General features: G+C 41.3%; 2 protein-coding genes across 2 annotated transcripts; one reads left to right on the forward strand and one right to left on the reverse strand.

Moving 5' to 3' along the window:
• The first annotated feature begins 1,479 nt into the window (after positions 1 to 1,479).
• On the forward strand, positions 1,480 to 19,677 carry rimkla (ribosomal modification protein rimK-like family member A). Its single transcript, XM_056384147.1, has 5 exons — positions 1,480 to 2,325; positions 10,391 to 10,621; positions 12,699 to 12,785; positions 13,998 to 14,201; positions 15,206 to 19,677. The coding sequence occupies exons 1-5, from the start codon at positions 2,163 to 2,165 to the stop codon at positions 15,724 to 15,726; spliced, it is 1,206 nt and encodes a 401-aa protein (XP_056240122.1). The 5' UTR covers positions 1,480 to 2,162; the 3' UTR covers positions 15,727 to 19,677.
• zmynd12 (zinc finger, MYND-type containing 12) lies at positions 19,412 to 26,470 on the reverse strand. Its single transcript, XM_056384148.1, has 8 exons — positions 26,217 to 26,470; positions 24,383 to 24,512; positions 23,256 to 23,427; positions 22,950 to 23,119; positions 22,526 to 22,648; positions 22,341 to 22,434; positions 21,539 to 21,684; positions 19,412 to 19,921 (listed from the first exon to the last, which is right to left on the reverse strand). Exons 1-8 carry the CDS (start codon positions 26,354 to 26,356, stop codon positions 19,790 to 19,792), a joined length of 1,107 nt encoding a protein of 368 aa, XP_056240123.1. The 5' UTR covers positions 26,357 to 26,470; the 3' UTR covers positions 19,412 to 19,789.
• Between the last annotated feature and the right edge of the window lie 74 nt (positions 26,471 to 26,544).

Below are 26,544 nucleotides of genomic sequence, written 5' to 3' on the forward strand. Positions count from 1 at the left end.
TGGTTAGAGGGTGTTAAAAAGTTAGGTTGCAAGTTACAAAGAAGTGTAACTTGAACACAAACAGACACACACAAGCTGCACATCTTCACATTTTACAGCTAAACCTTTGTACAAGCACTTTTTTGGCATCGTTGCTTGAAAAATTACAGTAACAATTAATTGATTATCAGGACTGTAGGTGACTAATTTTCTTTAGATCAACTAACCAATCAGATCAACTGATTGTTGCAGCTCTAGAAAAAGTGCATCATTGTTAGTTGGTTAATCCATCCATGTATCCATTTTCTGCTGCTTGTTTGGGTCTAGGTCACATTAATTTAATAAATTGTAGGATTTATTATTATTTACTAATGGGAAGTTCTGAAAATGGTTTTCCATCATACTTTCATGTGGTATTAAATTTAACTTGGTGAACCTGTTATATATATATATATATATATATATGTGTGTGTGTGTGTGTGTGTGTGTGTGTGTATTGTATTGTTGTTCTTTGTCTTCCCTCTATTTGGAGATAATCATGCTCCATGTTTGGAACCACATTTCCCACAATGCTTTGGGAATATAAACAGGAAATATAATGTTGCCGTGTCAGCTGTGTGCTTTTAGTCTACATTTACTTAATTTTCATGCAAATTAACACAATTAAAAGTATGCCGAATCAACAAGTACAAGTTCCTGTATGCATTGTTCCCATGCATGTGCACAGAATTATCACTGGACTACTGTGATATTGACAAAAACTCAAAAATGTGATGACTCTCAGGCAGGTTCGGGAATTGCAATGAGCGTCTATCTCCTAAGCAGAATGGTGGACGTTATTCGCGATGAACGTTGGGGATAACGGCATCCCCGGAAAGTCACTGCATCTAAAACTGTGTGTTATAATGTGTGTGTGTTCAGATTTAGCCCCCGAAGACATTCGCACAGTCCCTTATTCTAAATCACAGCGACGGGGAGGGAAGACAACGAGAGAAGTGGGTCACTCGCATAAATTCGCCTCATAATCACATCGAAGTGTTTTCCTTCTACTGAACCGGGTTGTCCTTGGGTGACACTGCTGAGCAGTAGCCATCTAAACACAAGTAATTTCTAAAATTAAAGCCTCCACGTCTTAAGAAACTGGATGAGAACAAAAGAGAAGACAAAGAAGATGATGGTGCCTTTGGTTTGTGATGTCCTTGTTTCATTTCCTGCCACTTCAGCATGGAGACAGCGCTGTCGGTATTCGCCAAACCTCCTCGCACCGTCTGGTCTGAACCGGTTCGGAAAGTGCGCGGTCTCGTGCACACTGCAGACTCCACGCACTGGTTCACACAGCACTCCGCGCGCCCTCAGAATGTTCCGCCCCTACTCCGTTTGGACCTTCCTGATTGGTTACCGCGGTCGCGACTCGCCCACACCTTCCGCGTGCTGTTTGGACAATAGGAAAGTTTACGAGTTGCGATTGGCTCGTGCCCCTCCAAACATTTTATTTTGGGGCAGGACCAGTTAGCTGCGCACGGGCACGCGTAGAATTGGAGTTGTAAACGAAGCGTGTGCACTTTTCAGCACCAATACCTCGTGGATAGCAGCCAAACGAAGCCGAGAGGGTAGTCGTTGTGGGTTAGCTTAGTTTATTGTCATAAACCCGACGACTTTGCGGTTTGCAGCGCCGTATAACCGCCGCGATCACGAGAAAACTTTATTGATAGTTTTGAGTCGACAAGAGGACGATATAAAGCAGAACCGCCTGAGCTTTGTCTGCCCCGGTGGGCATATTGTGCCGAGACGTGTATCTCTTGACAGGCAAGTTTCTGTGGGTAGAAATACCTTAATTTTTTGGCCCGCCTGTGTCGAATTGGCGCGGTCTGGGTTCGTCTAACTGCGCCCTGGGAGGACTAAATGGCTGCAAATGAAGGCAAACAAAGGTGATAAAGAAGATTATTCATCCTAGCCGGTTCGGCCCAAACAGCGGTTGAGTCGTGGTCCTGTTTTTAGCCACATCACAGCCTGCTCGCACCGCTAGCCGCCGAGGTCTCCATTGTGTGAGCATCTCTGTGCTATTCCGCTGCCGCCAGACCCCCGGATCCCGCGCTACCACCGCACACCTGCCGCCTCCCACAGCTACAACTGTGTGTTTTCTGCCGGATTTTTTGTAACTTTATTGAATCCACGCATCCGAAATGTGTTCTCGGGTTTGGTTCGTGACCGACCGGCGTATCAGCCAGGAGTACCCCCAAGTTCAGATCCTCCGGGCACTGAAGGAGCGCTGCGCCGACGAGGATGTTGAATTCCGCTCTCTTCTCATGGATCAAATCGTGCTTACGATCAGCGAGGGACAACTAGGCAAGTATCACTCAGTTAATCAAAGCAGTCGACGACTGGTCGTAAACTGGAAGTTAATGGTGTACTGTAACTTGGGTTATTTGAGATCAACAGTGCTTTACGCGGTCCACAAAGTCGATGGCAGACGGTTATTGTTTGGGGACTACACTCCCGTGAGGCAAGGGGAGGGCTAGCCCGGTCTGCCTGCTAGCAAGGAAGCCAAGTGTAAGCACAGCCGTGACCGCCTAACCCACTTTCCAGCTAGAGTGCCTGCAGACTGAGGCGAACGATGATGCTTGATTTAATTTCGCTGAATGCGTTGCACTCCCAACAACGGATGATAGGATTAACCCAAAGCAACAGGGAAATAGTTAGAATATAACACAAGCCAAGTAATTAAATCATATTAGTTTACTAGTAAAATGAAACTGAGCTGTTGTAATTTTACTGCACATTACGTCGTTCTAAGGTAGAAGCTGTAGGTTTTGGCATATTCTCTCAATTGTTGATCTGGGGTTTTCATGTGGACATCTGGCAACCGGGCAAATTTCCTCTCGAAATATCCCGGAGAGACAGACACATGTAAACTTGTCACTCAAACAGAAAGGGTGACAAGTAGAATTGATATTTAATATGTATAAAATGTTAAGATTTGACATCAAATTTAAGCAGTATCAAAAGTGATTCTATTGTCTAACCAGAAGCAAACAAGTATTGAGGTTAAAGGAAGCACATTTAGCATCTGTAGACCTGTTTATTGTTGTTACTTGACAGATAACTAAAATGGCACATTGATGATCGAAGCTGAAATCAGTTAACCATGTATCAACTTAAGCCTAATACACCGCTGTTTCAGGGTTTCTGTACATATTACCTTGTGTATTCTACCTACTTTGAGTTGTATTGGCACACCTTCAGTCAGTCTTTTGTTGCCATTCTTGGACAGCTTTGTCCAGGACACATTGTGTTCTGCTTGTTATGATATGACAACATTTCACAGTATTGGGGCCCTTGATAAAGTGATGGTAGCAGTAGGAACACTCAACAAACAGACACACATGGAATTTATCAGGGTGGTGTGAAGTGGGGCTGTGTCACCAGATGAGAGGCGTGTAAGTCTCAATTAACACATAAAGGGTGTAGGCTGGCATTGACAGAGGCTGAATAGGTGGGAGAAGATGTGGGATGTACAGAGGTGAGACAGGGCAGCATGTTTTTCACAGACTACATACTGTTACCTCATACTGTTACATTGGGGCTACTGCACAGCTCAGTCATGGCAAAGCTTTATACTCAGCAAGGAGTTTAAAATGCAGACAGTGAAGTGTTTAAGTGGAAGGCAAGGCCTTTAAGATGTTACATATATTTCACATACTGTACCATTGTACAGCCAAGTGAATATTTCTGAGTATAAACAAATTCTTTATTTGCGGCATTTATACAGAATACCTGCCATATGAAAAATTACATCACATTCATACTACATTCTTTTTTCTACCATGGCTTGATAATCTGACCTAAAAAAATAGGCTAATCTGTAGATAACATAATGTGCTAAGCACATCAAGGCGGCACCTGGAAAAGGTGAGTATATTAGCCAACACGGATAGGTAGGTAGACGGGTGTCTAGACCTGTAGCTTAGGAAGATACAAACATCTAGAGCAAGGCTGTTAGCATGACCTATAATCCATGGTGGCCCCGAACCGTGCATATGGTAAATGTCCTCTCAGCCTTGGCTTGACATCACAGATTAACAGTCAGTGGACAGACTGGCCACACAGTAGGCTCACTACACAGGAAGCTGTCGAGTACATGCTCGGTGGCTGGGATCTTCAGGTGCATAATGGCTGTGTACACCAACCATTTATCTAGATATGAATTACCCACACTTAATTTACGCCTTGAGTACAGAATCTCTTGAGTCAGTAAGCACTTTCAAGTTTAAAATCCATACAGGAATTGGCAGTTTGACCACATTACCTTTATTAAAACCAAGTTGCTAATGTCTCATGCATAACCTTCAGGCTGTATCAGCATTTAGCATAAAGTACCAGAGGCAATAAACAAGTTAAGGCTGTTCTGGAATTTAACATAAAAATCAGGAAATACAGCCACACATGCGCAGAAATGAGATGATCAGCAAGTGTTTGCAAGCTTTAATGTTTCTATATTGGAAATATAAGTGGTATTTCACCATCATGTGATCTGTAATGCCCCTGTGGTCACTGACCATCAAGTGGTTAGAGCAATTCCCCAGCACTATGAATGAGATTTGTATAAATGTGACATCTACATGTCCCATAATATTAATTAAACAAGCTGTTTCAGAAATTAATTTACAAAACAAAGTTTAGAGCATTTAACAGGAAACAGTTTGGCCCAAAATGAATACATGGCATTTCAAAGTAACGATCATATTGGAAATGGGAGTGATAAAGACAAGTTTTCCACCAGAAGTAGATGGTACATTAACCACCCAAACCAAAATAAGTTCTTGCACACATAGTGTTAAGGTAGGTCGGGGTGCAATCACAATCCCAAACTGATAACACCTTTACAACTTGCTATTTCAAAGGTTTCTCATTCTCTCGGCTCATTTGTGTGCTCTCAAGTCAGGTTGAGGTCCACGTTTCACACTGAAGTTAATGGGTTCAGCGTGTTCTCAGGAGGAGAGATGAATACACACATGCACAAGCACACACCGTTATGTCTTAATGACCAATGATGGCCCCTCACATAAGACAGCCAAACCCAGCATTCAGCTAGCTGGAGGCATTTCACATCCCATGACTTGTGCTGTGAGATGTTTAAACAGGGACCGGATATGAATTGATGTCACAATCCTCTGTGATCCTTGTGCATGCCAGTGGGCACACTTTTACCTCAAAGATGATAAATGCAACGCTCCTGTGTCAGTAAATGGGAAGATGGCACATTGATGCAGGCTAAGTATCTTAATTTACAACTAGACATTTGAGTGTGTATGAGCATCAACATACACGCTGGTGGAATACTGTATCTTTAATGCCAAGCCTTGTTTGGTTGTTTCTGAAACTAGAAATTAGACTATATGATGATCAGCAGCGTGGAGTAAAACTACAAGCTCTTGTCTGTTATTTTATAGACAGTTAAAAAAAGGATTCATATTTTAGGGAGATGTAATGGGTCTTAATTGCAGTAATAACATGGGTATATCCTACTGTTGTTGTTTTCCCCACACTTTGGATAAAGAACCTGGTTCTTTGTCACAAACTAACATTTTTAGAATACAAATGTTAAGGTACTAAAAAGAGTGTACAGTTACAGGGGCTATGACTTGATCACACAAGTTAGTTTCCAAGAAAACAGCTTGTCTGCCAATTAAGCAGCAGTGTCTCATTTGCAGGTTGTTGCATGCAGCCTGTGACATGAATATTTGCATTTTATTGGTTTTGCCAAAGAGGCTCACGCTGCATGCTTTTTCCTCTAGATGGGAAAGAGGCCTCCACAGAAAATATATATTGGTATATCACCACACAACGCTAGCATTTTTACATGATATTTCAACCATGTACTTACACATATAAAATGAAGACATAGTGTACATATTGTCTCTAAGGTACAACTTGTGCCAACCAGGCGGAGAGCTAATATTTCAAATGGCAACAATAATGCCTGACACACCCTGAAAGGTTTTAGTCACTTTTATTTTTAAGGTTATGGGGTAACAGCACTATTCCTAGAGTAGCAGATACTTATTAGTGCATGGGTGGCTCACATATCTTTCCATACTAAATCTGACTATCTGTTGTGAATGTCCAGCCTTTCCTTTTATACATGGTCATACCGCAAATAAGCACTTGTGTTTGTAATTTGCATAGTTGCAGTAGCCAAAGAGAACAGCGTTTGCTCTATGATTACCAGACTCTTAACCTTATAAATTCATACTTCCTGATGCTGAATGATGTTGTGTCACTGTACAAACTGTGGTGGGAATAGGCAACAGGTGATCACAAACCCTCGCATGTTAGTTATAGTGCACTTTCCCTCTTTTTTATTTTCCTGTCGTGTCACATGAGTGACACACCCCACAAGAGAAGCAACACTCTCTCAGGTTATTAAGTTTAGTAAAGCCTGGCAAGAAAGTACAGACTCATTCTGCCACCTCACCCAAGCACTTTCTCCTCCATTCACTACAACAAAACTGATAATAACGACTATTACTCATAAGTATTGATAGTAATGTGTTTTATTCTATGCATATATGAATAAATGAACATATATATTGGAATATTTGGGGTTTTGACATTATTGATGCATCACTACAGTACATGCCAAAGAACATCTAAATAAACAAACTGATGTTCTCCACATTGAACTGTATGTTGCTGTGAAGTGTGATGACAAACAAAACTGACATCTTCCAAAAAAATTCATGAAAATGTTTCACACTTTTCAGAGCTTCGTCATTTAGGTAACAGAATTAAGTGTCATCATATGATCATGCTGAATCTCATTTGAAATATAGTACACAGTAAAGCTGAAATAGTTCCCAGCCCTGAAGCAGACACATAAAAGGTGACTATAATTACAGTTAATGTTAATGTTGGTGTTCTGGCTTTGATCTACTGTATTTAATGTTCTGTGGCAGTTTAATATGTTTGTTGAGCTCTCTACCTACCATTCAATGTTGATTCTTTTGTTGTCTTATCTGCCTCGGTTAGTTCAAGTACTGCCAGTGCCAAAGTAGCTAGCAGCTACACAGTGCACAGGCTAAGTCACAGGGGACATGCAGGTTTACATGGCCCCTGTGATCGATGAACAAAAGATTTTTTGCCCGGCCTCACAGTAGGCCTACAGTATATGTTTTTGTCTGATGTGCGTATTGATGACAGATATGCAAATAGACCATTGAAGGCATTGTTAGCCCAAACCTAACCGGGAGAAACCACGGGGAAACCTGCTGCCCCATCAGGCTAATTTTCAAAAGTATACCCAGACCCAAAGTGAGACAGCATTCGGGGCTGGCAGAACCCACCAGCCAAACATTGGCACCGCATTTGTCGGCATCGCCTGCTTTGTGACGTTGCAGCGGTATGCATAGAATGCTTGTTATGCTTGTTAGCTTTGTCAGGCAGATTGAAAATGGGACACACATATACAGTTCATTGAAGCACGAAAACATGACGGTCTGTCATTGAGGTAAGAAAAATCCCATCGGTTGTAACTATAAACAGGTCACACACACACTAAATTTAGAAATTGTCCCACAATTGCCTTTGTTATACACCAAAATGGTCAGGAGGGTTTCTGATCGTTTAAGCGATGGTCACATGACGGACAGTGCAGTGCACACGAACACTTGCACAGATGAATAGGACTGATTCATCTGGCTGCCTCATTGGTCTCTGTTTGGTTCCCCTGGAGATGCGATGAGCACCGTGAACAGTGAATACTGTCTGTCAAAAACCATGAGACCACATCCCCCGACACTTCCCACTGTAACACCACTGACTGCGTTCTCAGTGGCTGCACAATCACAGCAGTGTGAGAGTGTTGAATAGGGCTAGAGAGACAGCAAATCCTCCTGCTTCTATACTGAGATTGTGAGGAAGAGAAAAAAAGGAGGAGTGGTTGGCTTTTCACAGCTTCATATGCCTCGGTTTTCCCCCGCCCCTCCCTACCATCCTCTGCGTTAAGGCTATAACACATCCCTGACCTTTTTTGCCTGCTACCTTTCTCCTTCTCCCCCCTCTTTAACCTGTCTGTGCACAGAATGACCCTAAGAACAAGTGTTGATCCAACTCAAAGTATGTGCAAGATGCTTGCTATGCAGGCTTGATGCACAGTGCATCCGTCGGCACACCAATAGCTGCCTGCCTGTTGTTATGTACGCAGCAGCCATCAAGCTTCTTGTGACATCTGATGATCTCAGCCAGTGGCGCTGTCATTACTGTTAACTTGCAGATTCGAAGATGGCTGAATTGTTACAGTACAGGTAAAGCTCTTTGTCTCGTACATACAGTATATGTGCATACCCGCACGTTTACACAGGTTTTGTTGTCACCAAGTCTGTTCATCCTGATTAGCTGTCGGGTAACATCGCCTGCTCAAAAATCTCACACTTTGTCTCTGTTTCCTCTCGTCATCCAGAGTGACAAAGTAACACCAGTCACCAATAAAATGTTGCCAAATCTTTGGCTATGGCTAGTGAATTTGCCATCTGTTTTTTTTATAAATATCAAGCCAACATTCTGTTACCTCGAAATCCTGTTCTGTTCTGTAGATCCAGATCGCTGCTGACAGAGACTGGAGATAGCTACTGAATATTGAAATCCTCCAGATTTCCAGCCTTGTAGAAAAGTTGGTGTCATACCAGCCTGATTCTCACCATCATACTGCACAATCTTCTCTTTGTCCTGCCTCCCCTGTTGTCCATGGCTTATACATGCTGTGCTGCATTGAAATGGCTGATCAGTAACCTCTACAGATGTGTTCAGCCAGCCTATTGTTTTTAATTAGCTCCCATTTGCATCAAAAAAAAAAGTGATGTCAGGCTGAGATATGGAAAACTAAAGCCAATTTGACTTTCAATAAAACAAAACCACGGATTTCAGGTAACAGCCACTAGATAACAATGATTTTTCATTGTGGCAGGATTATCAACATTTAATTTAAGGAGTAGTGGATTAGATTGTAGTCAGAAACATCCAGATTTTTTTAAAAGACCTAAGCAAAACAAACATTTTGTTGCATACTGTGCAATATAGTGTTACTAACAATGCCCTTATCCCTGGTGTGTGTTAATGTGTGCTTAAATTCAATGCACCCTTGGGGTTTCAGACATTTCTCCCTACTGCCCTACATTGAGACCAAGTAGTGTACAGTGCCAGTATACCAGCAAATATATCTATTCTCAGTCAGGAGAGGAAGATAGTATTGGCCCGAAAGTCAGAGGAGCTGGCATCACTGCAGGGGAGTACTGTATATGGGTATGGGCAGCATGTAAATAATCGTATCAACAGGCAGGGCACGTTCCAAATTCATGGCTTAACACCACAGGCCTTGGAGCTGGCTGCCCCTGTCTGGTGTTGTAACCTGGCCAACTCTTAGTCAGAGCTGTGTGGTGACAACTGGGAAAAATGTCCACAGTCTCCAAAAGAGCAGTAAACTTTTCCACCAGTAGATGATGGATTTAAAAAAAAAATCACTAACCAGTTTCACAATGTTTCCATCTGCTGCAAATATGACTTTTGGGATGTCATGTAAAATGCTCTGTCTAGTGCAGGGGTCGGCAATCCGCGGCTCTGGGGCTGCATGTGGCTCTTCAGCCCTTCTGCAGTGGCTCCCTGTAGCCTTGAAAAACTGAAATAATATGAAAATAAATAACAGCTATTTTTTATTTTATTTCTATTTTTTATTTTAAAGAGAACACCTCATATTTTGGAGATTGAGGTGATACTGATAATATTTCGTACCAAAATATACATCTTACAACATCTCCATAGCAACTTTTACAGCCTGCCGCCTCTTCCTCCCGCCGATAGGTGGCTAATCTTGAGTTTCGGACCTCCGGTAAGCTAACCATGGATAAATCAAAAAAAAAAAAAAAAAAAGTCTCTGAGAAAAAAAACTGGCCTGTTCTTATGTTTACTCTACTTAAAGCTAGTAGGCTGCAGCTATATGTTTTATTTATTTCAAAGTGGGTTACATTTTATTTTTTTAATCCTTCACAAATAAGAGAAGGACTCAAACAGACCTGCATAGTTCCGTGTTTTATTTAAAAGTAGGCATACAAATGCCTACAAGAGTTTGGTGTTTTCCTTTGTTATAACAGGTAAAAACAGCAATAAAATGTCAACAGTTTTTTTGTCGTGCTATAATTTCATAAATGCAATAAACTATAGTTCTTTTATATATAGTATAACTATATATAAAACTTTAACGATGCGTTATCTTCCTTTTAAGGGTAGAATAGGTTTTGCGGCTTCAGATGATTTTTATTTGTGGGAGAGGGGCCAAAAATGGCTCTTTCAATAGCAAAGGTTGCAGACTCCTGGTCTAATGGCTCTCCTTCCATTCCTTCACCACCATCTAACCCTCCAGGTCTGCGAGTGGAGCAGGAATTGGTGACATCTTATCCACAAGTGGTGGTGGTGCGGGTGCCCACACCTTGGGTGCAGTCCGATAGTGACATCACTGTGCTGCGCCACCTGGAGAAGATGGGCTGCCGGCTTATCAACCGGCCCCAGGCTATACTCAACTGTGTCAACAAATTCTGGACCTTTCAGGAGCTGGCCGGCCATGGGGTGCCTCTTCCTGACACCTTCTCCTACGGTAAACCAGTACCTGACGTTTATCTTTCTCACAGTGTTGATGTATTCTGGTAGCACAGTGTTGTTGTGTTGTAGCTGTGCTCCTCCATGACTATAATCAACGACGCAGATGATGAATGTGTAATGTAACCGACTTTACTAATAAATCTACTTCCCAGTGTGTGGGCAGCAAGTACATGTCTTGAATTGGGTGATGCTTGCCTGTTAAGCTATACTGCATTTACTGATTTTACTACTTGCTCATGTTGCATTGGCCCTTCACACACTGGGCAGACTACACAATGTAGACTGTAATTCTCTACATACATAAAAAGATGCACAAGCAAATAAACACAGAGACCCTAACACACCGTTACAGCACCCGTTTGATAACTTCTTATATGAATATGATGACCCACCAACCCTGTCAACCTAGCTTCAAAATTCCTCTGTACATCAGTTTCTTTATGAATTGTTTCCATCTTGTGTAGTGTTTACTGAAACTTTTATGCACAGCTTTTACTGATTAGGTCAGTGAGATTATGGTGAGTTAGTCAAATTAAGTAAAAGTGAGTAAACAAACAGTAGATAAAGTGAAACAAATCATAAGATATAAATATTTTCTATAAGTATGCCTAAAGAAATCATAAGGGAACATATATGCATCATCTACGGTCAAATGAGTACTCGCATGCAACACCAGAACTGCTGTGTCAAGCATGTTGACATTTCAATCACATTAGTTGCACCACAGGCTTTAGTCCTCATGTGGCTGTATAACAGATTAATAAGCCATTAGTCAGACAATCACTACTCCACTGCAATTACTCAAACAGCAAAGAGAAAATCCCATTTACATACCTGGTCAAATCCTCTTAGCTGTCCACCAAACCACTTATGATTTTCACAATTTCTCTAAGTTCACTGCTTTTTTACGTACTATTGAGAAAGGCAGGATGTGTAGGGATGCAGCCTTCATAACACAAGAAAGACTACTGTTTGTTTGTTGCAGTTGATTTGTTTAAGGCCAGACAAAGAGTGACGAGCATCACCAGATATTTTTCTTTTTCTGTTTTGCAAAAGTCCACAGTGCTCTGGTGTTTGTGAGAGCAGAAAGAGAAGGATACAGACAGAGAGAAAGAAAGAAAGAGGAGGGGGATGTTTGGCCTACATTCCATTCGTCTCTGCACAGTAGGCCAGGCGATACATGCAGAGCGGCTGGAGAGCTTATGTAACAACCCCACCCCCCACCCAACCCCCCACACCCCACCCCACAACGCCCCACCCCATGCCCCCTCATGATTTTTCAAAATAAAAAATGCCATCGCCCTCCCTCCTGTTCACCACCTCAGCAGCTTATGACGTGATGACGTGGTCGAACCCTCATTTGGTGACCACTCTCTCCCCTCCCCTGCTCGCTCAGCTCTACCCCCTCTCACCGAAAACACATGTGAATCAGTGCATCTGGAAAAAGCCATGTGACAGGGTAGTTCACATCTGTTCCCTTGACTGAATGCCACAGAAGACCAGACAGGCAAACAGAGAGAGAGAGAGGGAGAGAGAGGGAGGGAGATAGAGAGAGAAAGAAAGAGAGAGAGACAGAGAGAGAGAGTGAAGGAAGTGGAGATGGAGTAAGGGAAAAGAAGTCCACCAACACCTCCATTTTTCAATTTTTTTTAACACATTTTTCAATCGCCTGTCAAGCCAAAGCAGAAGAAGCTTAAGCACATCTGTTGCTACACGCTGCTGTTATGAATCAGTGTTAGATATGGTCAGCTGCTTCACATTAATGCATTCTTCAGTGACTGCTCTGTTCCAATCTCATGAATAAAGCAGCAAAATAAGTATAATCTCAGGAAAGCACTCCTATAGTCTTGCTGTTTTGAGTCACTTCTGTTGCCATAGCGACAGGCTACAGTCCCTCCCCCCAACCCTGCGTGATCAGATGTTATGTGTGAACAATGCTGTCAAGACATGGACAAGTTTTTTATTATTATTTGTTTTTTTTTACACCTCTGCGTATGTGCATATTTGTGTGTGTGTGTGTGTGTGTGTAAATGTGTGCCTGCTTTTTGTTTGTGTGCATGGGCGATTTCCAGGAGGACACGACAACTTCCGTAAGATGATTGATGAGGCGGAGCCACTGGGCTACCCAGTGGTGGTGAAGAATGCACGCGGCCACAGAGGTAAGACCATCAGTCTGGTTCTTCCTGTCCCCAGCTACACAACCACAACTACACTACACCTCAAGAATCGGTCCACTACAGGCCCGTAACGGCAGATCAGTCCACACTGTTAAATGATTACAACAAGAAACACACAACAGGAGGTTGTAATGCTCACAGAAATTTTTTTTTTTTCTAGTTTTCAAATTGACCCTAGTTTCCTCATTTTACCTAAATTCACAGGGGGCTTGTGTGGGAAGTTTTCAGCCTTGCCATAGATGTTGTGCTTCTTAGAGATCAGCCCCGGTGTCTGTTGACCCATTAGCCCTTTCCTATTCATAGTTATCGACACTCGACTGGCTCTGCCATTGTGTGAGAGAATGACAATGGACCTTGGCTAGCACAGCCTGCCATCACAGCGCATTGTTAGGGAAAGCAGCCGAAGAATTGCTTTATTTCCCTCTGTGGTTGACCGTTGACATTGGCTGAAGTCCAGCTTGCCTTTCTTCTCATGAGGAAGTATGAAGGCTTGTGATTGTTTCAAAATCTTAAGAATCTTTGGTATTAACAGCTCTTTAATAGATCCCCAATTTAAATTTCATGTGCTCTCCCTGCCCAGTCGTTGGGATGTGAAATGTTGTATGCCTTTGGGTGCACATTCTCCAATGTTTTAGTATCATCTGTACAAACTAGTCAATGCACATGTGTCTCACTGAGTCACAGGAGCATGATTCCTTGTTTGTCTTGCTTTTGATTTGTAAAGTATTACATCATGCCTGCCACTGTCCATCTTCACATCTTCATGATATTACCAAGGGATTGCCTTGTCATCTCGTTTGGATTGTTAGTCACACACGATGTGCACGTACACACACAGCAACCACATGATTTTCCCTGGTGCTGGAACAGGGGTCAGAGGGCTTGACAACCAGAAGACAGAGCCAAGCGGTGCTAATTAAAACAGGCGTCTTCTATCCTCTGTGAGAATCAATTCTGTGGCTGCTAAGAGCTGTGTCCTGTCCTTTATATGAGTAATAGAAACTGGCATGAGACATGGTCAGCAAAAGCAGCTACTTGTCAGGAAAGACAATGAGGAAGTAATGCAACCTCAACTAATATTGTGCAAATGTCAGACAGTGCAAGCACCTTCTTTTCATGTTAATATAAACAGCTTCAGTTATCGTAGCTCAATTTCCTTCTTTCTCTAATCTCCCGTCTCCTTCTCTCTCCTAGGCAAGGCTGTGTTCCTGGCACGGGACAAACACCACCTGACAGACCTGTGCCACTTGATCCGCCATGATACCCCCTACCTGTTTCAGGAGTATGTCAAGGAGTCGCATGGTCGTGATGTGCGGGTGGTCCTGGTGGGCGGCCGTGTCATTGGCTCCATGCTTCGCTGCTCCACTGATGGTCGCATGCAGAGCAACTGCTCCCTGGGTAGGCAGATGCCCGAGAGTCAGAGATGACAGTAAATTACTCAACTATTGAACACTATCACACGTATAACATGACTGAACCTTTTCCCTCATTACACTTACCAAAAACAACAGCGTCTGCACTGCTAGACTGAAACGGTTCTTATGTTTGCAAGACTAGTCTACTTTTAATGTGGTTGCTTTTAATGTTCTGATTATTTGGATCATATGAGATCTGAGATAAATGGCACCACTGTTCTTGGGGAACTAAAACTAGTCTGGTTATTATTAAGATCTGGAGACAGGGTGGTTTGTAAGCAGTTTCCATGCTCCTTCCACAAACTGACTTAAGAGCTTTTTGAATTATAAAAGTAATAGATATGCATTAATTATAAACAAACACCTTTAAAAAAAAACAACAAAAAAAATTATTTTGTACAGCTCTTGCTTTGTGTGCCACATTGGAGGGTCACTAGATTGTTCTAATCATTCCTGTATATGAGGACATTATTTTACAGTCAGTCACAGCATCTTTCTAGATTTTTTTTCAAGTATAACATTCCATCTGTTCCACAGACCAGTTTTGGGGAACAGTTCCAAATCTACAAGCTTGTCCTGAATCTACCCTCAAGACATCAAATGACACAGCATTCCAGCCGATGAGACTGATTTTCAATGTCAGAGCATGAGCAGTTTTGGTCTAGTTGAGGCTGTAATACGCTGTGACATATTTAGGACATCAGTCACCAGCTTATTCTGCATTTATGTAACAGATCATGTTGACACTTTGACATACTCTAGGTGGATCTGATGTTGTATTTAATGATACAAAATATTTTAAACTATTTCTTAAATCATCCACATATATTTTTATGATTACCCTTGATACATAAAAGATGCCATTTAACAATCTGGATGAAAGTTGTTATGGTCAGTCTCTCACAATGTGAAGTGAATGAAACACATTTTGTGGTGGGTATTAACCGCTCTCTCTCTCTCTCTCTCTCTCTCTCTCTTGATTGTTAGGTGGTGTAGGTATGATGTGCCCACTGAGCGAGCAGGGCAAGCAGCTGGCCATAGAGGTGTCTAACATCCTGGGCATGGATGTGTGTGGTATTGACCTCCTGCAGCTCAATGACGGTTCATTTGTGGTCTGCGAGGCCAATGCCAATGTGGGCTTCATTGCTTTCGACCAGGCCTGTGGCATGGATGTGGCAGGCATTGTTGCCGACTACGCCCTGTCGATGCTCCCCAGCCGCCTCACCCGGAAGATGTCCTTGCTGTCCGTCGTGTCAAGTACCAGCGAGACCAGCAGTGAGCCTGAGGTGTGCCCTGTGCCCGCTGGCAGCGGCTCGCTGCCTGAGGCCGTCTGCAACATGAGCGTTGGTTCTACTTCCAGTGAGAGTGACCCGGAGCTAGCCGAGCCCTCCCAGTCCTCGCCCCGCCAGTCCACAGCCCCCACCTTGCCCGATCTCCCTGACCTCCCCGATCCTGCCTACAACTTCAACACCCTCCTCGCCAACGAGATCAAGTTATTGACTGAGTGAGATTCAAGCGGCTTCATGCACACACAAACACTACAAATACACATCAAGACACGCATACACACACACACCTGTTCATATGGCAACAGACATTCCTTTTAAACACATATCAATCCAAAAATTATAAAAACATATGATCTTAAATGCAAAACTAAGAGAAAACAGAACACACACAGACACAACCACAGTAACACAAACACCAAAACATGAGCTTTTCCTGCTAACTCCCTTAAAACACACACACAAAAAAACAAAGATCTGAGGCTGCTCCCCTGACTCTCCTCTCTTTGCACCTCTAGTCCGAACCTGCAAACCTTACAATCCAAACTTAGCTTACACTGCAGCATGGTGGCGAGAGTGGGATATAGTACACGAGATAACTGCCTCTTCTAGTTTCTGTTTTGCAAAATAGTAAGGGTGAAGGTTTTTGGGTGGGTGTGGGATTCCCATAAAGGCATACACCTGCCATGTTTTTATCCTCACAACACAGTAACATTTGAAAGAGAATCTATGTTGACATAAAAATGGGTTTTGTGCTGAGACTGTAGTCAGGTTTGGTGGATTGGAGGCGAAATGAAGTGTTTTTTTTCAAGTGGTTAGCTCCTTGGGAGAGGAATACATCCTCATGCTAGGCACATTATACTGTCAGTTCCAATGTAGCAATGTTGTGCTCCTGTCAAGGACACAGAACAGGATGGGGACCATCCTGCAGCAACTGGAGATGGAGGAAACTCATGAAATTCACATGAAATTTAATGCTATTCATAATTCATAATAATAACTGATATTGAGAGATGAATTCACTCTTCACTACATGTCACATCTCATATGTTTTAAATCCAGCTAAAACAGAATGTATACACAATGTTTTTTTATTTCTTTTTTAACCAGGTTAACATGAATAATTCTATAATTTAAAATCCATAGAATACCAGTTTGGAATTAAAATGTAGCTTGAGCTGCTACATTGACAGTGAATAAGAGGCTGATGTTGTGGTGGCCGGATATATGACCTTTCATGCGTAAATAAGAATATTATTTACCCAGATTAACCATAGCACCAGAAAATCATCCTGGATGGTAACATGGTGTTTACAAATTAATTCTCTGTTCACTGTGAATGAAGCAGGCTAATTCAAAAGTAAGCAAAACTGCCCGAACCTGTGCAAGGTACTAGATAACACATAGCAGTTCTGTTGAAGAGTTATAACCTGGAATATAAAAATGAATTGAGTGCCATTGCTCGATTTTTAATTTTACATTCCTAGATAGCTTGTTTGATTAGCCTTACCAGCAGCAGCAGTCTGCTGCTTTTTAAAATTCATTCAATGTCTAGCACTTTATATGAAACAGTATGATATGATAAACAGATGCATTTTTTGCTCTCACTCAGATGACATATTTAGGAAACACGAGACAGAGTGTGAAACCTGCGTCTACACCTGCAAGCAAAATATACCTCAAAAACTTCTCACTGCCATAGAAAGACAGAGATATTCAAACATACAGTACATATCAGCCAGGATCCTCATGGCCCCTGATTTACCAGCTGTTTCCTCTCTTTGTGTCTAGGAACTGAAAAGGTAGTTGTTCATTATTTTTTATTTCTTCTCTAGCTTTTTGTAAATATTTAGGTAGTGAATTAGCTTCAGTGCATAATAGTATCCAACTGATGAAACTGGAACAGCTGAAATAACTGCCAACATTGAAATTCATAAGCTATTGTGGACAAACTTGTTTGTACAGACCTGGAATATTGAAAGGTTGAAATTGAAATTTGGTGCTAACATTTCTGGATTTGGTTAGATGTGATTTCTCAGTCATGATTTTTGTAGATTTTACTTTTATTGTTTTCATCAAGTATCCTAACCCAAAAAATATGTTGGCATGATGTACAAATAAAAAAATGGAAACTATATTTTTGCAGTCTCTTTAAATAGAATCTTTTTCCTTAGAAAAGACTTCAGCAACCAAGAGCTTACAGCCTATGGGTTTCTGTTCCTCTTGATTTACTTCCTGTACGCCCTCTGAAGTAACTATCAGCAATGAGCGTACTTTGGGGTAACTGCTGTTCATTAAGAATAATTTACAGATCTGATCAAAAGCACACCGTAGTAATGTCCATGTTTTTAGGCTTGTAACCCCTTCTGTTGAACACAACTCAGGGAAGCAGCCTGGATCTCACCCCTGACCCCCAAATGCACGACATATCCATCCAAGCATACTCCTGAAACAACATAACACATACCCACAGGCAGACAAAAAGACACACAAACAAGAATGAAAAAAAGGTTGTAAACTACAGTATAAGACAATGTGGTGTAGCTATACCATGGTTAACATGCACTTTTTTTCCTTGCTTGTTTTATATTGTTCCTTGTTTTCTTCTCTAATTTATGGTATTTTTAAAGAAAAAAGTGGTTTGTGTGCACTAATATTGTCTCAATAAAGTGAAACCGCTGTGAAGCTTGATTTTATTTTCCTTTTCTTTGTGGGCCAATTTACCAACTGTCTGGAATCTAAAAGGGGCCTGCTTGAGGGTGCCAAATCTAAACCCACCAGACAACAGGAAAGGCAGCTTTTTTAAAGTCTGCTGTCAAGTGATCACAGTGGCTCCACTGAGAGAATAACATCATTTACACTACTGTGATGTTGTCCGGTATCTATATAATCAAAGTATCTGACAGCCAAAACTGTGAAATCCGCTGAAGCTCACTCTCCTGACATGCAAGGGCCGGTGAGCTTGATCATTAAGTCACATCCCAACAAAGCTGATATGGGTGAACTATCTCCAGTTGTTGTTGTCCCCTATTTTTTTGAGTCTTTGTCTTTGTATTGAAGCCTGCGTCATTCCACACTGTGTACATAAGTGTAAATCAAAGATCTCATATCCTTTCAAGACATGAAAAAGCCAGCCATAAGAACGAGTGAAATGTTCATTGCTCTCTTACAGCCCCTGTTATTCAAATCTGTAGTTTATACATCATCCATATGTAGACAGAACACATCTAAGCCATTGATGGTCCATTTAACTGTGCCCTAACACCTTTCAAAATGCCTTTTCACTGTCTGGTTTGAGGACCACAGTTGAGTGATGGTCCCAGTTCAGTTCAGTTATAGATCAATGGCCATGATGAAGTGGATACAAGGCATGGAAACTACTGAAAGAAACAAGAAATACATGTGTGTAAATCATAATATTACTGAAAGCTGTGTGGTGCTCAGCCAGCCTGGAATAAACATGTAAGGACCTCTGGACTAGTCACTGTGTACAACACAACAGAGCACAAGGTTGCTATTTAATTCCAAACTGCTGCTAATGTATATTTGGCTCAAAAATGAAAAAGGGAATATGAGGAAATCCAAGTGTTTCCGTGTTTTGCTGCCTCTCAACACATGAAAATGAATCTGAATGCCAAAAATAAGCATTTTGTTATATAATTTAGCACTAATAACACTAGTAGTGAGATGATTTTAAAAGTGATTCTTTGTTTTGATATAAAGAATAAATGTTTCAGAATTGTATATAATATGTAGGATTTCACAGCAATCATCAGGTACATTTTATGTCAATGTGTTTTAAAACAAACCTGAGGTTTGCTTTAAGGTTTACAATATACTTTGATTTGCAGGAGGAAAACCCAATGTTTATGCTTCAGTGAAATAATGCAGCTCTCTGTTGATGACATATAGACATTAGAAATCTTATCTTTAATTATATCTGCATATGGTGAATTGATGAAGAGCTTCTGAACTGCTAGGTGCAAGATAAGCAAAATCATTGCGTAAAAAAAGTCTCAGCAAATGCCCTCACTATTATTCTCTTCTGTATCATTCTGACAGTGTTACAACATGGATCCCAAAATCATGTCATTCACAAATGTGCAAAATGATGTAAATATATATCCCTCTTTTTTTAGAGTAAAATAAAGATGAGTCATTATTCAAAACCAATGGAAATGTCTCTTCTCCTCATTTTTAATATCCATTTGTTTGTATTTCCTTAGAGATATGTCCCCTAATATGTTTTCCCTCTTGAAGCAGACGGAGGAGCAAGGAAGGTTGACTAGTCAGGACCAGGATGTGGGTCTGTCTGCAGACTCTTCACTAGCTGCAACAGGCCCTGGATGGGCTCTGTCAGGTCATGGTTCGGTATCAGCTGGCTGGCCTGCAGGGCTGTGCTGCCAAATCCCAGTGCCTAGCACAGAAACAAACGGAAACAAACACAGCAGCTGCAGCTGTTAGACTCTGCGGGGAGAGTAAAGCTGACTTATATAATAACATCACTGAAATCTAGACTGATTAATTTATCCCACTTTACCCTTCCACCAAGATGATCTGTCAGGTTGTCACACTGTCTGTTAAAGTTTATAACAGAAAATTTGTTGTCAAACTTTGTTTGATATATGTGACAAAACCATGTGTGCTTAGATGGAAACTTGCCAAACTCTATGAGGAACTCATTGAGGTTTGCAGTGACATCAATGGGATTCCTGCAGTTTCTTAGGGTTTATAAATAGCTTGGAATACGCATTGTACGTGTGTTACTCAAGTGTTTGTGTGTTTAGTGTCATATCTACCAACAGTCTGATTCACTTCTATCTAATGTTTCTTCCATCCTTGCGACAGCACCGACTCACCAATAACAATTGAAAGAATTTAACCACGATTCCCTCAATAATAACAAGACATCTTAATGATAACAACATTACATTCTGACAGTGATATACTTTTCATAGTACAGTGGAGCCATGACATGGACCAGACCAGGGCCAGAAGTCAAACTAAAACCAAAATAACCATCACACATAATACACTAAAGAGGAAAAGTGGCCATTATTACTCCAAACCTAGTTTTTTTTCTTTTTTTACTTCGTAGTTCAGTACACTACACACATAGTACACTATGACCTCCCTGTAAAGGAAGGCAAACAAAAACTGAATTTGCCTGTGGAGATTAAAGATCCTCAGCTGAAGCATCTTCAGGATAGATAACTTAGGTATCAGCCAAGCATGGGGAGCCCTCATCCTTATTCCTACAGCTGCCACGTGCCAAGTGGGTATTTAACAGCAGGGGATAACTGCTGACTATCTTGACCTTAGAGAAAAGGCACCATTTTATCAAAAAGAAAGACTTGACTATGTTCAGTTTTTTCCAGTAGTTTTGGAGCTGTGGTATAGCTGTTCATGAGGTAAAAAAAAAAAGAAAAACCCCAACTATATTTCACCCAGTCCTAACAACCAGAACCCAAAACCACCAGATAAAAACATGACAGTGAAACAATCAAACATATAAAATGACTGAGTTGTATTTGTGTTACTGTCTGGCGTTGTGTCTATTTATATGTTAACTGTTTGCTACAGTAAGGCAGCTTGAGCTTAGACATAAGATCTCATCCGACCTTTTTACTCCTCCCCAAACAAGGTTTTAAGTCCACTAAGTGTTCCAAGTAGCCACCTCTCTGGTACAGAACTTCCTGTACAGCCATTCATTGAACCATAGCTGCCTAAGTCTTACACCTGGCATGACACACTTGATTTTGTCTCATTCATCCCACATGGAAAGAGGTGCAGTTTACGCACACAAAGCCCCAGTGACATTGCAGAGACACCGGAAACCAAGCTGGAAGTCAGAGTGTGGAGACAGTCACATCAACTCATGGTAAATCCCACCTCATCTTTACAGCTTTACCAATTAGAAATAATCCCATCTGGAGATGGCACTCCAAAGGAGGTACATGCGGAGGAAACAAGGAAGTGTGTCACTGTGTCAAAGTAAACATTTAATGCCTGGTGACCTCGTCAGGTGACTCACCTTTAAGAAGTCTCCTTCCAGAAACCACAGCATGGCCAGACAGTGGGTCACCAGTGCGATCTGAGCAGAGTCTTTCCTGGAGTTATTCTGTTCAAACTCCACCATGGCTCTGAACATCTTGTCCACTTCAACTTGCCAGGCTTTGTCTGATTAAAAGTCAGGGATAAAGACAAAGATGCAAATGTTCTTAAGTTTTTACAGTATATTACCATGGACATAAATACAGTATACACTTAACCAATTTTAAAAAATTGTATTTAGGCATTGAATTCACACAGCTTTCAACAGATTAGATGAGCTAGGTTTGTAGAGGTCAATAAAATGAAATCTGTGTCTTATGTATATTTTCGTTCTCTATTTTTCCGTCAATGAACATCCAAGAAAGCCTGGGAAATTGCAGTGCAGCTAACAGGCTTAGCATCATATGTAGGGCAGCAGCTGCTATAGAGGGTAGTGGTGCGGATGCCGCACAGCCAGAGATGTGTCAGCAGTGGTCTCTAGTCAGCCCTAAGCATGCTAGTGTAAATCTGAGGTTTAGCTTTCGGATTGCACAGCAAGACAGCTCAGCTAAATATAGCACTGTTGACCTTATTTTTTCACTGATATGCCAATGGAGCTCTCTGCTGTTTAGCAGGTGGAGCAAATGATGGATTGGTGATGTCATTTTCTGATTCTGCACTGTGTTTGAATGGTACGATAGAACTGGGGAGACTGAGAAAACCTTAATGTGTGGTTTTATATTATTTTATACATAGATTTATATGACATTTATATTGTCCGTATTTGGTGTGACAAGACGTACCATAAGAGGCCTCCAACAACACGTCAGGATTTTGGATATTTTGGATGTGGGTTTTGAGGAGTTTGGTCAGATGGCAGTGCCAAGTATTTGCCACCTACAATATGAGCAAAGGAGGATAAACCTTCACAAACCTTAGAAAAAAATTTGGTCAAATGGGCAATCACATCATCACTGCTTTATTTTACCTCAGAGTACAAGGAACGAGCAATGGGCATCTTCCCCTGTTTGGCAAACACGTTAGCCATGAGAAAGTAGCCATTGCAAGTGACTGTGCTATGCAGACCATACTCCTCACTGGCAAAGTGTATCTGAAAACATCCAACAATTTAACTTAATAACATATACGTATATATACATACATACACACACACACACATATATGTGTATATACAGATAACATGTAAGGAACATCATTGTACAGTATTGAACATTCTGAGAGAAGAAACATGTACACCACACACTCTTTATCTTACTTGTTTAAAAATATTTACAAGCAGTGAGAAAAATCTGTTCATTGTGTTCCTCAAATATCAATAAAGTTACTGAAAAATTGAATATACTTCATATAGTGAAGTTGTTTCTGGTGAGTGTACTAATTATGACACAGACATCATTTGCAAAGTTAAGTAGAGCTGCTTCCAGGTTTCCAGTCACTGTGTGGAGGCGGCCTAGGCTCCTGTGCAGCCGATGGTGGACTGCGTGACCACATTCTGGGCTCTTCAAGACTGCCCACTCAGCCTGGGACAGGAGCTCTGTCACTAGGGTTATATTACCCAAACCTGGAAATGCAAATACACACACAGATATACATACATGTACACAAACACACACACACACAGTTATGCATTCTGCATCACATGAGAAGGAGAAAGGAATCCAGTTGAGCTGAGAAACCATTTTGTGCTCCCTCCTCACCCATGTTGGCCTCTGCCAGCAGCAGGTAGGAGGGGACCAGTTCGACAGTACTGGGGCCATGGACATCCATGGAACAGCACAGGCAGAACTGGGCAGCAGGCAAAGCCTCCTGGTGTTTCCCCTCAGAGAGTTTGCTCTGAGCCACTGACCTGCAAATCTCAATCAGCTCTGCCTAAGCAAGGAAGCAAATCCAAGGTACATGTCAGGTTACTTTTACCCCACATTAACTCATCAGACTTCCAGGAACATTGTGTAACAATTCACAGGAACTAAGGGTAATCACAACAATATTCAATACTAGCATACTGTATATATCACTGTTGTAACATCCTATGACTAAAGATGGAGCTGGCTCTGGAAACACTACATTACCAGACTGAGAGCCAAAATTCTCTGTGTCCACTGAAAACCACAAAACTTCTTAATTTAAGTTGCAGTAGGAAATCTTTATTTTCTACTTTTGGAATTGAAGGAAAACATTCTCTGTTGTGTCTTCTCTGTGGGATTTGTTCAATGGAAAAACAAAAGCGTGTCTTTTGTGCAGCTTTCTGAATTTATGTCAGTCACAGTACATCACAAACTCCTGTTCATATAAAAGGTGAAAATCAAGTCTATAAAAGTGTACAGTGCTCTAATGAAATTTCCTCTCTCTTTTTCTTCTTCTTTTTTCTTCCTTGGTTTTCCCTAAATACATCTATTCAACATTTTTGCTCAGCTTCTAAGATGGGTGAAGTGACATCAAAGATCTGGGGTTCTTGAGTGTTTTTGCTATCTAAATTCTATGACTGTTCCTTGAATGGTAGCACAGTTTACATGAGAATTGCATTTTTTTTGTTGTTGGACTGCAAATTCTACCATTTCACTGCTTGCCTCAGTGTCCCATTGCTAAATGGTTAAGGCACATGACTGCAACTTGCCTCTCTCTAGACTTCTAATTATCAAATAAATCCAAGATACCAAAGCATAAACTCTAGAATACTTAGAAACTAAACACTAGGGCATTTGAACAAAAAAGATGAATCACAGACACACTTCTGAAAAGAACATAGCCTGGTAATATAGTTTACAGAATTCATATTTTTCTCCACATTTCCCTTGAAAAAAAATGAATGCACATACATCCTCACCTTTTTAAGCTGTATTTCAATGCGGCCAGTCCGCTGGAGACTAAAGAGTGTTGGGGTGCGAATGGGAATAAGCAACTGACAGATTTTTTCATGGATCCCCACCCAATCAGCCTGCTGGTGCGCTGCATCACTGAGGAATTGGAATTTTAAAAAAGTTAAGAAAGAAAGAAAGACTGCAACTTAAATCAGACTTTCTCCTTATCCCCTTCAGTCACCTTAGATCCACAGAGACATGATAGCTTTTTTATGCATAGTGAATCTCCCCTCTGGGCAAAAACTGATGGATGTTGGCTCAGGAATCAAACTGCTGATCAAGAACCAGTTTTTCCTATGATGATCTGAACTTTATTATGGTCTGCAACTTACACTGTGTGTAAGCTGTGTGTAAGCTGCAGATGCCTGGAGCAGTAGCCTAAGTAAAAACGATCTAAAAGTGTGGATCAGATTACCTCAGATTGTGAGACAGATATGATAATGTGTACTATTAAGAGTTTCTATACAGTACATATCAGTTGATTTGAACTCTGCTAACATTTACAAAGCATAATTCTATCCAATTCAGGAATTAGCATCTGAGTGCACAGAGGGCGTACTAAATTGTATGCCATTACATAACTGGTCTGTAATTTTGTTCATCTGGCTCTCCTCTTCTGCACACTTTGGTGGAAACTGTCTTGGTTTTCCTTGCATTTTTTTCTACTAAAGAGCATGTGTGCACACTCCAGCGTATTTGTGTTTTTGGACCTGAGACAAAAGCAGAGAGCAGACTATGATCTGGCCACGTCACATCAACAGTAGCACTGACACTTGTGTGAGTGTGTCAAGTCAAGGGGTCTTCTCAGGATACAGATTTCTGTATTTCACTTTCTTCACTCTGCTGAGCTATACTTGCACAATACTTCACTAGAAACACTACCCTGGATACTAGTTAGCCAGCAGCCTGATAATGTTACGGCTCACTAGGCTTCAAATAAACCATTTCACCTTTAACAATGTGATAGATTTACAGTCTTATTTTAAGCCAAAGTAAGGCGTTCCAATAACAACAACAAAAAAAAAAATGCTGGTCTGACAAAGAACAAACGCTAACTAAAAGCTCTTAACAGGTAGCATGTATAATCTCGTCTATTTGCTGCAATTCTAATGAAAATTTGTTTTGCAGCCTTTTGTTTTGACTTACAGTTGATATAAGCTAAAAAAAAAAATTCATGTAATTCACAAAATGTGTTTGCCATGTATAGTTCATTATAGGCTTAGAGAAAAGCAAGCACAGTAAGTGGCTGTAAGCTCCCTTTAAGAGACTGAGTGTAGGGGCTCATCCCTTTACATAAATCCCTACAGGGAGGGATGTCACCACACGCTACTCTCCACACCCCATTATGTGCCAATGAGGATTCCACCAAGCACCATCTTATGATCTGTAATTGAGTCTGCCGAGATGGGAACCTACGCCAAAGGTAATTCTGCCTTACATAAAGAAAAAAGCTGATGCTGACCGACTCAAATTATCGAGAAGATGCAGGCAAGTCACAAGAACAAAAATACTCGCTTTGGTAATTTCATTTCCAGCTGTTCCTCTCCCTCCTGCCAACACAGTCACATGAACGCCCTTCATGCCGACGTGTGCTGTGTTTTTTTTTGCTTTGAAAATTTGTGGCTAACACTGACACCTAGCGTCCAAACCGTAGACATGCTTTGACCAAGTTCACACAAAATGAGCACAAACTGCCCTGTGAAATTAGGAAATTAAGCTTTCACAAATAAATAAGCTATATTATTTTGCCACTAGATGCCTAACGTCTCATGATAAAACACTAGGATAACTCGAGCTTACCAGTAAAAGGTGACGCAACAATTGTCGCATTGCAGGTGCGCTCGTCTTTGACAAAGTTCACACAACTTTTCCGTTCCCCTGGGTATGGCAAGAGGAATTATCTTTGATGTTGTCCCGAAAACTTGACGCTCAGCTTCCATTGTTACAAGAAAGCCCAGTTAAAGTGGATAAACACACGTATTAGTTTTCCAACACTGCGGATGAAGCTAACGCTAGTTGTTGAGGAACTAAGTTTACGTTGCTATGGCAACAACCTAAGTCTATATAGGCTTATACATACGGAAGGATACATGTTCCACAATGTTTGGTTATAGCTACCAAATGTTGA

This window comes from Seriola aureovittata, chromosome 9, assembly GCF_021018895.1.
Source record: "Seriola aureovittata isolate HTS-2021-v1 ecotype China chromosome 9, ASM2101889v1, whole genome shotgun sequence".
NCBI lineage: Eukaryota > Metazoa > Chordata > Actinopteri > Carangiformes > Carangidae > Seriola > Seriola aureovittata.